A 16,053-nucleotide genomic window follows, 5' to 3' on the forward strand; every position below is an offset into this window, starting at 1 on the left:
TTTCAATCTAGCAAACAGCATCTAAAACCCTCAGGAGAAATTGCGATCAATATTCCCCAATGAAAATTCTGCAGTGAATTTACTCAACAACTTTCAGCAGTTTTGATTTAATAAATACATTGCTCATCCTCTTCAAGTGAGATTGAGCTCACAGCCAATATCCCTTGCTCTCAATGTACTGGCAGCAGCTAAGTGCTCACCAGAAACAAGTACGTTTGAGAGCGCTATTGATAATGTAAGTCAGCACAGTGTAAGTCCAAAGGCATCTGTCTGCAGAAAGATGACAGGTCACATTTGATACAGCGAGGAACAGTGCTGAGCCCGACTGCTCTTTGCTCTCTGGCACACTCAAGACTGAGGCAGACAAGCACCATCACTGTTTTAGGGCCATAGGTCCCACATAAAAGCCTCTGCTACCACAGCTGTCACTTAAGATTTTAATTCATCCTTTGACATTTCAGCAGCTCAATAAACCCAAAGAGCAAGGGCATTTCACAGGCCTGTTCCAGGCTTTCTAAGGGTTGGTGCCTACCCTGCAGTTTTCCATGGCACGGAGGTACTTAAATTGGACCAAAATTAGCAAAGGCAGGAATCACGAAGTGCCAGCAGCACTAATTAATCTGTCCTGCTTCTCAGTGCCACTCAAGCTTGCTCACAGAGCGCTGTGCTGTGACCAACCCCAGCTCGCTATCGCACCCACCATACCTGCAGGCGGGAGAGCAGGGTCAGCAGCCAGACTCCGTGTACCATGTTCAGTTATCTGAATGTCACTAAAGCTGTGACATTACTTTCCTCTAAACCAGGCAGCCAGGAGAACTGAATTGAGCACATAAAGACAAAAGTTGCAGTATGCACACATCAAATAGCTGTTCTCAGATTCAAAGAGCTATGAACTCCAGGCACTACAGACTGCAAACACAATCCAGGCACAGTGGGTCCATTTGAGTTCCTTCTCAATAAGGAGCTGCTGGTAGGAAGGGCTAAATAATGTGCAGAGGCTCACCTGGCTGTGGCCAGAGACCATGGGGAAGCAAGTGTCATTAATTAGACCTCACATCCTCATTCCTCACCTCAGATGTGCTCAGCACAAATCTCCACTCAGCACAAAGGAGAGGGGCAATGTTTGTTTACACAACATTTACAAAGCATCAGCACAGCCTGCCTTGGGATTACTGTTCCATCTCAGTCTTTAACAAGAATAGGTTTACAGGTCACATCAGCCTTTTAATATCATAGCAAAGTTTTAGCTTGTTTCTAAACATCATGCCTCACATGAAGCTGGAGCAGAGCACAGTTACACACTTTAGCCATACGCTATTTCCTCTAAGGATATGAAGATTAGCCTTCACCTCAGTGAAATTCTGGCAGAACAAGTTAAGCGGCAGCACTACATATTTAACCTTTCCTTCTCCTTCCGCCCATTGATGCAAGTTTACACTTGAACCAGATCTTGTTAGCCCAAGACATGCTGTTACTGTTTTAGCCAGAATTATTTACCTGTGTTCCCCCAGAATAAGCCCTCTGCAGATCAGGTGATGTGCTTCAAGGCTAGAGTTATATGACAAGAGAGAAACCAAAGAAAATTATCTTCTGACCTGCAAAAACCCTTCTTTACCAGCTGCAGGGAAATACTTAACATCAAAGAACACTTTCCATGGTTATCAACATACCCTGACACCAAAGCCACCTAACAGCCTGGTTCCATCTTAAGTCAAGGTCCACCTTTAAAACAAACCAACTCCTGTTGCGCACTTTTTCCCCCACATGCTGCTGGTTTTCTCCAATCAAATGTCTTTTTCAGAAGGTCAATATAGATTAGGGAGAGGTGCAATTATAAGCACACAGAACTGTACTTTGAAACCCTGCTCAGCCTGCCACAGAGAGGTACCATCTTCTTAAAACGAGCACAATTAAAACTCAAGTTTGCTAATTGATAAGGTTTTGTGCATATAAAAGTACAAAGTCAATATTACTTTGGACTCTATCAAATCCTTGACATTCCATGTGTTAGAGAGGATTAGGTAGGATTCAATCATATCTGATTTGGCTATTTATTGCATTCCCTTGGTTTTATTGCCAGACTGGTTTGATTTTGTACTTTTTTTTTTTAAAATTGGCACACCAAAAAAGTTTCCATGCATTGCACTGATATAACCAATAAAGAATTCACCAGACTAAACATGATGATAAGAAATGAAGTCTCTGGAAGCAGGATGACCAGGACAAAAAAATACTGTCAAGTACAGGTACATACAAGTCTCTAAACAAGAAAGTTGCTTCAAAAGCCTGACAGCCCCAGAAAAAGGCACACTGTACTTTAAAATAAGCTTTGTTAATAACTTTGTGCTCTGTTGCCACCAAAGTTCTGCAAAGAAAAGCATGTTGTGCCATGCATTGTACCAAAGCCCAGCCACAGGCATCTTCCTTCTCTGCCAGGCAGGTGACAGCTCCCATGCCCTTGGCACCGTGGGCAGGAGATGCTGCCCCATGCATGTCAGGAGATGGGAAAGCCCTGAGACTCTGCTTGCCCTTGCTCCAGCAAAGCCACCTCCAGCTACCTCAGCTTGGAGGAAGTGCTCAGCCTTGTCTGGTTTCACTTGCTGGCATATGAGGGCCCAGTTAAAGCAGAAATGAAGCCAGTTAGGGAACCCAGACTGTGAAGTCACTGTTAGCACAGCTACAGCCATTACAGCAACAGTCAGAGTTGTAGTTGCACAAAAACCATTCTTTACTGGGCAGGGCTACCTTCTCCACTGCCTCCAGAAGAGCAAAGGCTTCCTCCTTCACCACTGCAGGCCAGAAGAAGACAGCCATCCCAAAGCACAGTTCAGCAAAGGGCAATATGACCAGCTCTTACCTCTTAAGACTGAGCTCAGCCTATGGCACTACACCTTGTCAGCATTAAACAAGGAATATCCTCCACTTGGCAAAACGAGGCTGATTACTTGTGGCTTGCTTCCTCTTGGCCAGGCTGTGTTGAAAGCTTGCAATGTTTGTCAAGTTTGAGTGGAGAGCGTTGGCTCTCAGCAGGGGCACATGGCACGGGTGGCCCAAACACAGCATGCCAAAGCCTTGTGAGCAGAAGGAAGCACATTGCTGTGGGAAGAGGTGAGAACAGGGACTCACAGGCAACCAAGGCAACAGAAAAAGATAACTCAAGTCTAGAGAGGAAGAAAAGGGAGGGTGGAATGGGAGAGAAAGGTAGAGAGTAAAACAGCGACAAAGGAATAAAAGCAACACCAGCAAGAAGCTTAGCCCTGTAATGGTGCTAGGACATGGCAAGGAGGAGTCACACAGATGAAATAAGTGGTTTGACAGAAGCTGTCTTGAAGGCCCCATCCTGCTTGTCCATAGTTCAGCTGGGAAATTTCAACATGCCCTCGAGCCCCTATCCCATCAGGCAAGATAATCAGGACAGCTAGAGCCACTCTGACATAAATCCCTCAGCAGAAAGCTTAAGGACAGCATGGGAAGGAGGGAGCTCCTCTTGGAGCAGACTGTGCCGAGAACAGATGGCTCGTTCCAAGAGGCGGCTCCTAACAAGATTAAGATGCTGTAGGTCTCACAGCAGCCAGGATGGAGGAGGGGGCTGGAGCACATATATCTTCCCTTCAGCAGCAGGGTCATCAGCAACCTACCCCTGTCAGCAGGGCCAAAGGAGCTCCTTGGGAGCTGCAGGATTAGGCAGGCACACGGGGAACAGGGCCGAGGGCAGGGATGCTGCTGTCAGTTCAGCAGGCAGAACTTGCCCAGCAATAGCCCAAACTCGATAGCATTTGCCAGTAGACAATTTGGTTACGTAAGAAAGTTCTGCCTCAGAAAGGCCAGAGCCCATCCAGACTATATGGTTTAAATTCTTAAAGCTGAGTACAGAGAGTCATCCAGCTCATTAAGACTGCATTCAACAGACCTCCACAGGCAGCTGCTGTTTCCTTGTCTCACCAGAACACTTACCTCCACTGCTAACAGACAGAAACCCTCCCCACCCTTGTCAGAGGGCTGCTGCAAGGATATAATCATTTTTCAAACCATTCACTATTCATTTTCACTATTGTATTTCTCTCCAGAAGATGCGGCTTCCCAAAGCAGTGTTGCTTAGGAGAATACCGGCATCAATCCACCAGCCGAGGGCTGGACAGAGCCAGCAAAGCCAGCCCGCCCTGCCCCACCGCAGACGGGCACCTGCTCCTGCTGTCACCAGAAAGCAGTTGCACTGCTCTCAGCCCAGGGCCGTTTCTCAGGAAACACTGAAATACAGCCAAATCTCATTCTTCACTTGAAAGATGGGCAGTTTGGAAAACAAACAAAACGACCACACAACAAAACACACTGCTGGCAAGTAGGAGGCTTTCTATAGTAAGAGAAGCTCTGTTATCAGCCACCACAAAATGGAAATAACCTTCACAGGGCTATAGCCACTTGCATTGAAGTGGCATTTTGCTGGTGAAAAATTACCAACAGAAGAGCATAACAGTCTCATAATCTGCCTCTTTCTGAGCTGCTTAGTGTGCAGGACATGGCGGGGGGGGGGAAACTGCATCTGAATGTGGAAACCCAGCCTATTTCAAGGCCCAGATCTACTCCACAGACTTTACGAGCTTTAAAAACCCCAGCATTTATCAGCTCTGGGCAGCTACCTGTCACGCTAGAAACCCAAACAAACTGGAGATGCTGTTCCCAGCCTCACCCCACGCACACCCACGGCCAGTGCCCAGCCCACCCGGGCCAGAAAGCTCAGGCAGCCCCCTCCTCGCCCTCAGCCCACAATAGCACCCTCGGCTATCAGACATTGTTACTCATTAATCAGAGAAAACTCAGCAACAGCAGCGCCTTGAACAGCACCAGCTAGTCCGGGCAGAAACTATTCCGGTGCAGGAGAGCCAGGAAAAAATTCCAATCTCTTAACGTGCACCAAAGCTGGGTCTGTTCAGCGAGGGCTGAACCACCTGGGGGTTCACCCGAGACGTGCCCTGTTCTCGCACCCCGCAGAGGAGCGGGCAGGGGCAGCTCCCAGCGCAGGGACCCTTCTCCTGCCAAGGCTTCCCCGCTCCCGGCTGCCGGGCCCCGCGGCCGCTCACCGTGGTGGGACATGGGCAGCACCTCGTTGCCGGTGCCGCGGTAGTTGTAGATGACGGCGGCGGCGGCGCCGCGCTCCGCGGCCAGGCGGATCTTGTCGGCGAAGGAGCAGCCGCCGCCGCGCTGGATGAGGGCGAGCCAGCCCCGGGAGCCGCCGCCGGGCGGGGGGGCCCCGCTGAAGTTGGTGCGGGCGCTGCAGGCGTTGAAGGAGTCGCGGTCGTCGGGCAGCACCAGCACCCCCGCGGCCGCCTGCAGCGGCGAGTCCTGCCCGTACAGGCCGCTCTCGCTCGCTTCCCAGCCGCTCCGGTTCTGGTCCCCGCCGTCCTCCCACGACACGTTCAGCCAGGCGGTCACCACCGCCGCCGCCGCCGCCCCGCGGGGACCCAGCAGCGGGGCGGCGCAGAGCAGCGCGGCGAGCGCCAGCAGCGCGGCCCCCGGCGACATCCCGGCACGTTCCGCCTCCGTCCCCGCCGCCGCCTAAAATCGCCGCGGCCCCCCCGCTGCACCGCCCACGGGGGAGGAGCGGGCCCGGCCCCGCCGCCCCACGGCCCCACCCCGCCCCCCGCGGGAAACCCGCGGGGAGTTCCCGGTCCCGCCGCAGCCGGTACCGGAGCGGGGACCCCGAGCGCTGCAGGCACGGGCCGGATCCCCCTCGCCAGATCTCCTCGCAGGGCAGTGGGTCACCACCCCAGCTTGCTTCCCGGGGGGATGCAGTCGGTCGCCCACCCGGATCACATCTCAGAAGTGAAGGTTCCTCCTGACATCACCTCTCGGGGCGATGGGTGACCCTCCAGATCGCTCCCAGGAAGGGTCACCCCTCTCCATCACCTCTCGGCACAGTGGGTGACCCTTCTCCAGACTGCCCCCCCGAAGCCTGCCCCAGCCGCAGCCGGCAGAGCACCAGGGGTCCCGGCGTGTCTGGGGGGATCCCCTGAAGAGGCCGACCCCCCTGAAGCAGCTGACCTCACAGCAGCCCCGAAACACAGCGGCCCCAAAGCACAGCAGCACCAGCATGTGCTGCCCAGCCATGACTCAGCCCGCTTTGCACCGTTGAGTTAATATTTGCTGAACGCTCCGCAACACGCAGTATCAGTCCTGCCTGAAATTGGTTTATAGAGTACTAGGTTAGCTGTGTTAACTCACTGGCCATTTTTCTCCATGTCATTAGACATACACTATAAACCTGCCATTTGAACCAAAACCGCCTTTTTCTATTTATGTATTAGTTATGTTTGTACAGTTAATTATTATTTTATCTATGTAACTTGCAATGAAAATTTGCATTTCTTCAGGGTTCTGTAATTACTTTTTGGGCATCCAGTTCACATTCAAAAGACCATTCTGCTGGCGCATACACATTTTTGCTAGGTTGTCCCACATCAGGCACTGTGGTCAGGGTGCTTGCAGGATCACTGCACATGAGCATGTAGAGCCCCACCAGGGAATTTGGGGCAAGAAAGGAAAATGAAAGGAGAAACAAGAACATTTCAAGCTCCTCTTCGCACTGGGGAGCCCTACTCCTATCAGCTGCTCTGCAGGAATTGCCCCCACCATCAGGAGCCTCTCAAACACATTCCCAAATGGCCACATGTCACTATGCACAGGCTGGGTCTCTGGATGGGAGCTTATCATTTAGAAAGGATTAATCCTGTGCAGTGATTACATGGCACAAGATCAGCTGCTGCCTATGCAATCACCAACAAAATTAGTGTAAACACAGAGTTAAACCCTTTCTGATACGAGCTGGCACCATGTAGTTTTTAATGCAAGGTTCTGGTTGATTCTGAATCCACGTGGCTGATAACTGATAACTCAGTGTCGATCTATTCTGCACATTCTCCTTCACTTGCACCTGTGCTAAATGCTGGACACTGAGCATTACACAGTCAAACCCAGATTGGGTTTGAATGACTGCCTGGGGCAGGAGCTTCAAAATCAACCCTTTCCATTGGCATCCACCCCTGCCAGCATCTACAGGTTTTTGTAGCTCAGGAGCACAGTGAGATCAGTGTTCAGCTCTGCTGCTGAAATAGCAGCGTGCAGAGCAGGTGATGAAGAGCAGATGAAGCAATTTGCTAAAGATCAATATTACTAAGTATGTAAAGCTTACTAAGTGAATCCTTTTGTCCTAACCTAAATAAACCTCTCATTTTCTCTTTCCACATTTAAGTAGACAACTTATTTCAACAGTAACATCTCTAGCTATAATAAGAAGTACATCTCTTACCAATGAGAGAGACGTCATTTTGTTCTGAAACCTGTTCAGGTAGGTGCAGGGAACAACTTAATAAACACTCTGAAAATATAACCAAGCTTTATGCAATGCACAGCAGCCAAATTCCCGAGCTTCAAACGCCTCCAGAACTTTAAGGATGTTTAGCTCTGGCATTTTCACTGAGACAAAATTGGACCAAAGTCAAAGATTGGAACCTCCTCGGGATACAAAACTTCCTGTAGTTCTGGGGATTTTGACCATAAGGCCTAGCCACAAGCTCTTACACTTCTCCCACTATAGCTTGTAACACAATTGTAACAAAGCCACATCATGGGTGCAGATGTTGCAGCTGTGCGCAGGTGCGAAGGTGTTTCTGTGGCAGATGGGACACGGGGGAGCCGCCCTGCCGGGCACCGCAGCAGCTCTGTGCTGGGGCACGGAGAGATGCTCCTCAGCTCCAGCCTGCATTTGGGGGTAGCAACTCATCTCTGCTATGGGAGGAAATGCTCACGCTGTTCAGGCTACTGCCTGGTGGCAAAACGTCCTCGACACATGTGGTCATCTCACCAAAATGAACATGGAACCTAAACTTACACTTCTCACCGTGCAGCGCAGAGATCAATAACAAGAAACAAATTTGCTCTCAATGTGATTGCAGACGTTTTGCTGCCGTGGCGTTGTTTTGGTACCTTGCTCAGGCGATGTTTCCACTCGCTTGAAAATGACTGAGTAAGCAAATGGGCGGCAGAAACAGAAACCTTGTTCACGGTGGCTGAGGAATCCCTCAGGCTAGCAAAGCAAAGGAAGCCGAGTGTTTGTACTGAGGCAAAAAAGCGGACGCTTGTGCTGCTGGCGGTGGGTCCTTCTGAGCAGATCCTGGACGATACCAGCCGTGCTTGGCTTGGCAGGGAAGCCACCAGCGAGAGCCCAGCGGTCCCTGTGCATCCCGGCGTGGGCAGCAGCTCCTCCGGGCCAGCACAACTGAGAGGAGCCTGGTGAGGTGGCCAGGACAGTGTCAGAACACAGGGGGACACCCCAGCAGATTTAGAACGGTATGTTTTAAAACAACATGCCAGTTATACCTATCTTAAGCTGCATATGTCACATTGAGAACTTACTGTGCTGTCATTCATTAAATCTTTTCCCAGAATGATAATTAGCAAACAGATCTGCAGCCTTACTGAAGTATATCCTTTACTTGTGTTTGAAAAATAAGGCTTTTTTTCTGATGGCTTTCTGCCCAGTTACTGTAATTCACAACAGAAAATGTGCGTATTGAGTAGCAATTAAAAATAGTCACTGTTACCAGGAAGCCTGTAGGGACCAGGCAAGAGGAGGGCTGATAGAGTTTTTTTGCTGGGTAGGTTTGTTGTTTTGTTTTGTTTTTTCCTCCTTTACTTAAAAAGCTGAGATTTTATAGGTTGGAGAAAACACATTTTGTTTTGAAGAGAGAGGCCAGACATTGTAGGGTCTGTGACACATAGTACAACATATTAACAAGTAGAGCAACTTCTACTACATTTGTTTGTGAGAGCTTTCTAAAAGTTTCTGAAATTAAAAGCGCTGTAGCCCATGAGGACTACAGATGTGAGAATGATTGGGTAAGCAGCAGTAATGGGCTCCCACAAAATCAGAAGTAGAGTTCCATCTAAAATACTTACAGCATGAAGGCATTTCTGGCACAGCTCTGATATTTTTAACCTTAAAAGACTTTTATTATTTAAAAACTTATGCTGTATAATTTTGCTTTTCATTTTTTCCCCATAGCAACTGGTGGAGACTCTGAGAAGTTCAGAAAGTAGGGCATGACTTTGAGATAAACAAAGTGAAATCCTGGGAAGGCTGTCACTGCCTTCTCCAGGGATGCACCCTATCATTATCTGGAGCTTTATCTTATTTGAGTAAATATTTAATATTTTTTTCAAGATTAAAAAAAAAGCATATGCTAAATGATGCTTTTTAATGTCAAGCCAGATCACTCAGGGCATCTTGCTGATGAAAGACCTGTATGTTGATGTCCTTCAAAATTGCGTTTGTTTCCTATTCAAGTACCCAGCTCTGGATCTCTGTCTTTAGAGGAAAGCTCACAAGGACACAAGAAATCTTGGTTAGGGCAAAGCACGACAGGAGCTGGCACTGAACCATTCAAGCGCTGAGCCTGGATCTGAAATGTGTCTCTGGGCCTTCTCCAATGAACAATGAAGTGGAAAGGAGAAGCACTTATAAAAATGGAAAAAGCAATCAAAAGGAGTGCCATAAAATGAAGCCCAGGACTGAATGTCATGGGACAAAAAAAATCCACGAACAAACATTACCCTGAATCACAAGTTAAAGACAACAGATGTTAAGACATCAGATGTTACATTTCCTTATCCCAAACCAGCTTGTGTCCTGACCAGCAGTGGAAGGAGCTTGAGCAGGTGACTTGCCCCAGAGTAGGCAACGGTGTGGGCTACAGCATTCCAAACTTTTAAGCTAGCTGAAAAGAAAAATAAGGTACAAGAATGGAGCTTGTGGTCCTTTGCTGCTTTATGAAGAAGATAGGCGCAGGCTGGAGGAGGCATAGAGGCTGGAAACCTCCCACCCCCTGCCCACGGGGTTTAGCAGCTTCCAGGAGAAGCTGAGGTGATCCTTGTGAGTAGATGCAGAGACACATGGAAATTGCCAGTTCCAACTAAGTTTCACTATAAATCTAGGAGCTTGTTTAGCTCTAACATAACTTGGGAACTCCAGCCTAAAACGCTCTGTTCACTGGATGTGGAAAAAAAATGTCCTGTGTGCTGGCACCAAATGTTTTCCATTAGCAAGCCAGATGTGCACAAGAGTCCCTGGTGCCAGGGAAGCAAACATTGTTTCTGCGTATTTCTGGCACAGTGGGACCAATTGTTGTGACAGTGCTACATGTGCTCTCTACTACCCCAGAGAATACGGGTAGAACTCTGTCAGCAGAGGCAGAAGGTACAAAAGGGATGGATGCTCATACAAAAGCTCATATGCACTCTTCTTCCCATCAAAGACACTTGCAATTTCGTGAAATTATGTTTTCCGTCTTTCATTTCAAAGGAAGCTGGTTGATAAATACAAATAAGCAACATCCAGGAGATGCAAGCAAATGAAAGTGAAGATAAAAGCATTCCCCACATGTGACTACAAGGAGCCTTGAGCAAAAAGAGCATCTACAATTCCTCTGGAAAACTAAAACAACAAAACACACAAGAAAGGCCTAAACTTGCCAGGCAACACGTACTTTTGCTCTGGTTTGGTTTCACATGGAGCTGAAGCATGATGCTACTCAGGCCTGTTGATTCAGTGGTGGTCTTTATTCAGTGACAGTAGAGTTTCCAAGCAGGAGGCGTGAATCAATGGTTTCCATCCCCTGAAGTGTGTTGGGCAATCTCCATCCAGCCTGGGGACCGAGATTTTCCATATAATGCGTGTAATGCAGTTGACCAACTGAGGAGCATCAGGTGACTGTAAGTCTGAACACATCCTCAAGAGCAGAACGTATTGACACTTGGCCCTTTGAGGAAGAAATGACTTCAAGTAAACATGTTTGCCCTTTCTGGGTTTGTTTGTGCATATGAACAAACTCTGGGACCACAGATTGCAGCTACTCACAGAACTCAGTAGCACATCCCTGAGGAGCTTTTTCATCCGAGATACAAGTGTGCCTAGTTTCAGTTCTGACTTTATCTCCAGCAGATCTGCACAGCTCTCAGTGAAAAGCCCTCAATACGTCCAACAGGGAAAGCTTAGCAGTGACTTCAGCTGGTCCTGAAAACCTTGTTTACCGAACTGCAAGCCAAAGGCAGGAATGCTTTGAATAGGGGCTTTTAAGATACCAGCTCAGCTTTTTGCAGTATAATTAGGACATCGGCATAATTTGGATGTACGTTGTGACAAACTTCAGCAACCCCAGGAATGTCAGTGGGAACTCTGTCAACAGCCTCCACATGCCAAAAACTTGCCAGGCTCTCTGGTTCCTTCCTCCCACCCCCAGGAGCTGCTGACAAGCTGCAGGAGGCACCTGCCACCCCTTGCCACACACGCTAGAGCAACACATTCGAATGCAACAACCAGGAAGTAGAAAATCCTCTCAGGGAAGGTGCGTGAGATTTAGGGTTTCAGTGCTTGGACCCAGCTGGCAGATGCAGGGGTTACGGGATCAGCCAAGCTCCCCCGAGGGCCACCCAGCTCCAGGCAGCGTCACGGCTCGCAGCCAGGAGCACTCGCTCCCTTTCTGAGAGGGCTGTGGGACTGTCTAAACCAAAGATCAGCTCTAGACTAAACGATTTGTTTTAGGACATACTTTTTTCCTGACTTTTATTTTTGGCACGAGACTTCAAAGCACGACGGGCGTGAACTGTGAAGTCAGGAGCTAGAGGTGGTGCCCCTTCCCACTCGAGAGTTTTTTAAGCTCAACAGCTGGTTAGAGAACAGAACCCCCCACCAGTTCCTGCAGGTCCCTCAGGAGAGGCAGAAAACTGATGCTCAGCGACCACACACTATGTGGCCAGCTCCTGACTGCCCCTGCCCAGGGACAGGCCCACCAGCAAGAGTCGGGGTTATTAGTTCAAATCGGGTTTATTAGTTCAAATCGGGTTTATTAGTTCGAGGAACAAGGAAGCAAGAAGACTCTCCAGCTTGTGGTGGGAACCGAGGTAAAACCACAGGGATGGGAAGGGAAAAAAGAGTAAAGCTTTACCCACATGGAGTTAGAGGGGGTGTAGGGACACAGGGGGACGGGTTTTTAGGACAAAAGTCCCACTTTGTTAGGGTTTTTTTGCTCACAAAACAACTTAATTTACTTCAAGCAGCCTCTGTCCTGCTTCTACATGTGTGCCGGTCTGGGCAGGGCCAGCAATCGGCTCTACTTTCTCTGCTTTCCATATTGCATGCCAGCACAGCCCAAAGCTTGGGGATCTTCCAGGAAGTGAGAAAATGGGTTTGAGCACTCCCAGGTGAGAAAAGGAACCGAATCCAGCTCTTCCCCGCTGTGAGGCGGTGCACTGACCTCCTGCAAGAAGAGGTCTCCAGTACAGCCCCTGTGCTTCACCAGGAGAGACTGTCCCAAAACACAGCAAGAGTCAATGCATGAAATGCCTAAATCCAGCTGGGTTCCAAGCTCTGAGTCTCATCCTGAGCCTGAGTAATGCCCCAAACCACAGGAGCCTTCAAGGAGATGAGAATTTAAACTCACTCTGTCTTCGGCATTTTCCTCTTAGCTATTTACGCCCAGCTCCTTGCTCAGGCAGGTCACGGTTTGCCTCACTGCCTTCCTTCGATCCTTCTGAGGCGTTTCACAGCAGTGCCGGTGTAAAGAGGGACCGGGAGCTGACCCTCACCAGCACACTGCAACGTCCCTAAGGACTCATTACACTCATACCTGCAGGTGGCCATTCTTTTTCTCTTCAGTTTTTGTGTTGGAACAACTGACACAACTTTAACTGCAACGGCATGACTGATAAGAGCGGTTGCACTGATAAGTGACTGTGGAAAGCTCTACATGTTCTAGAATATATTACATGCTTGTAATTAGAAGCCAGACTGATTGACTAGATTAGATGCAATTTTTTCTTTTGTTCTTTGTTTCCAGCAGGTTAAACAGAGGATGCCACCTTTCTCTTTTGAGGGGAAATGGTTAGCCAGCACATTGGCTGCTGCTTCTGTTTCTGGCAGTCAAAGTTTTGCAAAGCCTGTCCCAAGCTTTGCTGACTGAGGAAGCTCATGAGATAGTCACGCTGCGGTCCTAGGGCAAACCTTCTGCTGGTTTTCAACAGAAGCACCATCTAGTCTCCCTTTATGTTCACCACCAAGGTTATGGATGAACAAGTGGGTCACAGTCTGTAGTCACCTGTAAGAAACCCGGTGCTCATCATATTGATTTCCTTCCTTGGAGGCTAAAGAAACAGTACTAAAGTGGTGAGGTGCTGAGCTCTGCTGGCTCTGTGTTCTGGGGGCTCTGGAAAATCTGGCAGCTCTGTGGAGGTGATCACAGCCCACAGGGATTTTTATGGTTGCTCAGGAGCCTTTCTGGAAGGAAAAAGCTGTCTGCTCTGCAGATTGGACAGTCCAACCCTGCCCTGAGCAGGGAAGCTGGAGACAGCTGCCAAGGGCTGTGTCCCATCAGGTTTTGAGTATCTCCAAGGATGGAGACTGCACAACTTCTCTGGGCAACCTGCCACACTGTTCAACCACCCGTCACAGTGAAGAAGTTTTTTCTTATGTAATTTCTTGTTTGCACCTGTTGCCTCCATTTCTTTCACTGGGCACCCCTGAGAGAAGTCTGGCTCCATCATATTTACCCTCCCTGGCCCCATCAGGAATTTATACACATGGATGAGAAGCCCTCAAGCCTTCTCCAGAAGGACCTGGCTCAGCTCTCCCAGGCTCTCCTTGCAGCGACGGCTCCTGCTGGCGAAGGGCTTCACCCGCCCTGCATCTGCACCTCCCACCGCATCGAAGACCTGAAGCCACCTAAACAATTTTCTCAGACAATAAATGGAGGAATTCAGTTTACGCTATGATAACATTGACTTCAGAGAAGTATCTGGCCCTCTGTTAGCAGAGCCACTTACTTCACAAGGAATAAATGAAAAGGGAAGTTCATGGCATCTGCTCTGCATAGACGTTCTTGGAAGTTCATTTGTTTTCACGTGGAGGTCCCACATGGCTTTTTCTATAGTATACAGAGGAGATGACTCAAAGTGTGCTGTCAAACAGAAATTACTCTGAAGGTCAAATCAGCAATGATATTTTAGAGAGTTAAGAAGGGGAACCTGAACAAGATTTTATACCAGCTTTCAAAAACCAAAATCCATTGGCAGGCATTTAGCCCACAAGTTTATAATAGGTATTGCACCAACACTTAATAAGATCCTATCTCAAAGTACTTCTGAGATAACATAAGTTAGACTTTGAGGCTACAGAATATCCTGGAAATAAGTTGGAAGGAAATGCAAATCCACAACAGTATTTTTTCAATTATTGTCAAGATTGCCACTTATTTCTATTGTACAGACAAACTGAGATATCTGCTTGCTCCTGTTGTACAACAGTTCTGCCAGGGTATTGTTCTCCATGAGTCTCGGAGGCTTTAACCAGGAAGAGGTTTGTTTGTTTGTTTTTTAGTCTGTATTTTTTTTAATACTCCTATCTCCAGCCTCCTATTTTGTCTTGTAAACAAACAGGAAAAAAGGTAAAAAATCACAGTGACAAGAGGAGACAGGCCTGTGCTGGCCTCTGCCAGTCCTGCTTGCAGAGCACAGGCCCAAACCAGCTGCTTCGTGACTTTGCAGACCATCATTGTTCTGCTACCATCTGTGGTCCGGTATTTGCTACTACAAAAGGAGCCCCCAAATTAAATTTGTTTAAATTTGGCTGTGTTTCAAAAACTTGATAATTCCTGGAATTTCCATTTAAGTTTCAAGGAGCGGCGCTGGAAAACGTTGTTAAAGATGCATATTCCATTTCCTTTCCAGAGCAAATCAAGTTAAGTGCTGGAACTACTAAAAAGAGACATTTTTCTTCGCAGAAGTTTAGTCTCTGTACCATTGGATCAGCCTAACAATGCAAATAAGACACAAACACCTAAAGAAAATCTTTCAGATTAAAGTAGAGCATTTTCCTACTAGCGAGTTGTGTAATTGGAGAGGAATGGGAAAGTTGTTACTATTATCTTGACCTCTAACATTTTCCATAGGTAAGCTATCGATGTATCATTTTTATCTTACACTTGTGTGTGTGTAACAACAAACCAACACCCAGTAACAGCTAAAATTGATGGCAGATAAGAGAAACTGTGGTAGAGGATGAGGAAGGAGTCACCGCAGAGGGGAGTTTTTTATCTTTGTTCCTTCCCAGCAACTTTACATTACCAACATTTCCTGCACACCTGGACTTTTCCACAAACAAACAATTTCATTGCTGCAAGAGTGAGTGGGGGTTTTACTACGTGAAATACATAAATAATATTGTACTGTTCTAACTGAAAATAAGGTTGGCCAGAAAGCTCTATTGATTTTATGTTAAAGTCAACAGGAAGGGAGGAGCACATGAGAAATTGTGGCCGCGGTCCCAAGGCCTGATGAATAACTGAGGATTCCTGCATCCCTGGGCAGCAGCAGAGCCACACGGACAGTGACAGAAGATGTCGGGTCTGGTCCCAGCCGAGAGCCGGCCCATAACTCCAGCAGCTGGACTTGGACTAGATGACCTTTGAAGGTCCCTTCCAACCCAAACTATTCTATGATTCTATGATCAGGAGCTCGCGGGTCGCTGGCAGCAGCAGGGCAGGTTTTCTTCTTGCTGCTCTGCCAACAGGGCGACTCCTCTCCAGAGGTCCCCTACCCAAATGGCACAGAGGGTTAAACCCCAGGTCTCCTCAGATCTCCCTTGGCAATGCCACCATTGGCAGATTCCAGCCAAACAGGAGATTTCCTTCCCCAGCCCCGTGAACATCTCTAAGAAAGAAAATCGATCATCTCCAAGCACTCCTTCGCTCTAAGCGCTGTGCTGCAACAACCACCCCTCTCTCCCAGGCATTTTCTGTTTTACCTAAAGAACATACAACTCCACACTTTTGCGCTAAGGGAAACAAATACAGAGAGAAGGTGCTTCTCCTATACTGATTAGACAAAGAGCTCATCTCACTGAAGTATTTTGCCCTCACCCTGTTTAACACATGTGACTACATACTGATTTATGATATAAACCCTCTTTGCCACCTAGTAGATTGTAGTATCCACTGTGGTGCTATAGCA

General features: G+C 48.0%; 1 protein-coding gene across 2 annotated transcripts in view; it reads right to left on the reverse strand.

The window, feature by feature from the left end:
* Positions 1 to 16,053, reverse strand: part of RNF128 (ring finger protein 128) — a 39,383-nt gene that overhangs the window by 21,279 nt on the left and 2,051 nt on the right. Inside the window, exon 1 of one of the 2 annotated variants that reach the window (XM_065643431.1) lies at positions 5,079 to 5,520. The exons of the other annotated variant lie outside the window; for it this stretch is intronic. Coding sequence (XP_065499503.1) covers positions 5,079 to 5,520 — 442 coding nt within the window. Of the gene's footprint in view, positions 1 to 5,078; positions 5,521 to 16,053 lie in introns of those variants that run through there. 2 annotated transcript variants of the gene reach the window in all.

Source organism: Caloenas nicobarica, chromosome 12 (assembly GCF_036013445.1).
Source record: "Caloenas nicobarica isolate bCalNic1 chromosome 12, bCalNic1.hap1, whole genome shotgun sequence".
Classification (NCBI taxonomy): Eukaryota; Metazoa; Chordata; class Aves; order Columbiformes; family Columbidae; genus Caloenas; species Caloenas nicobarica.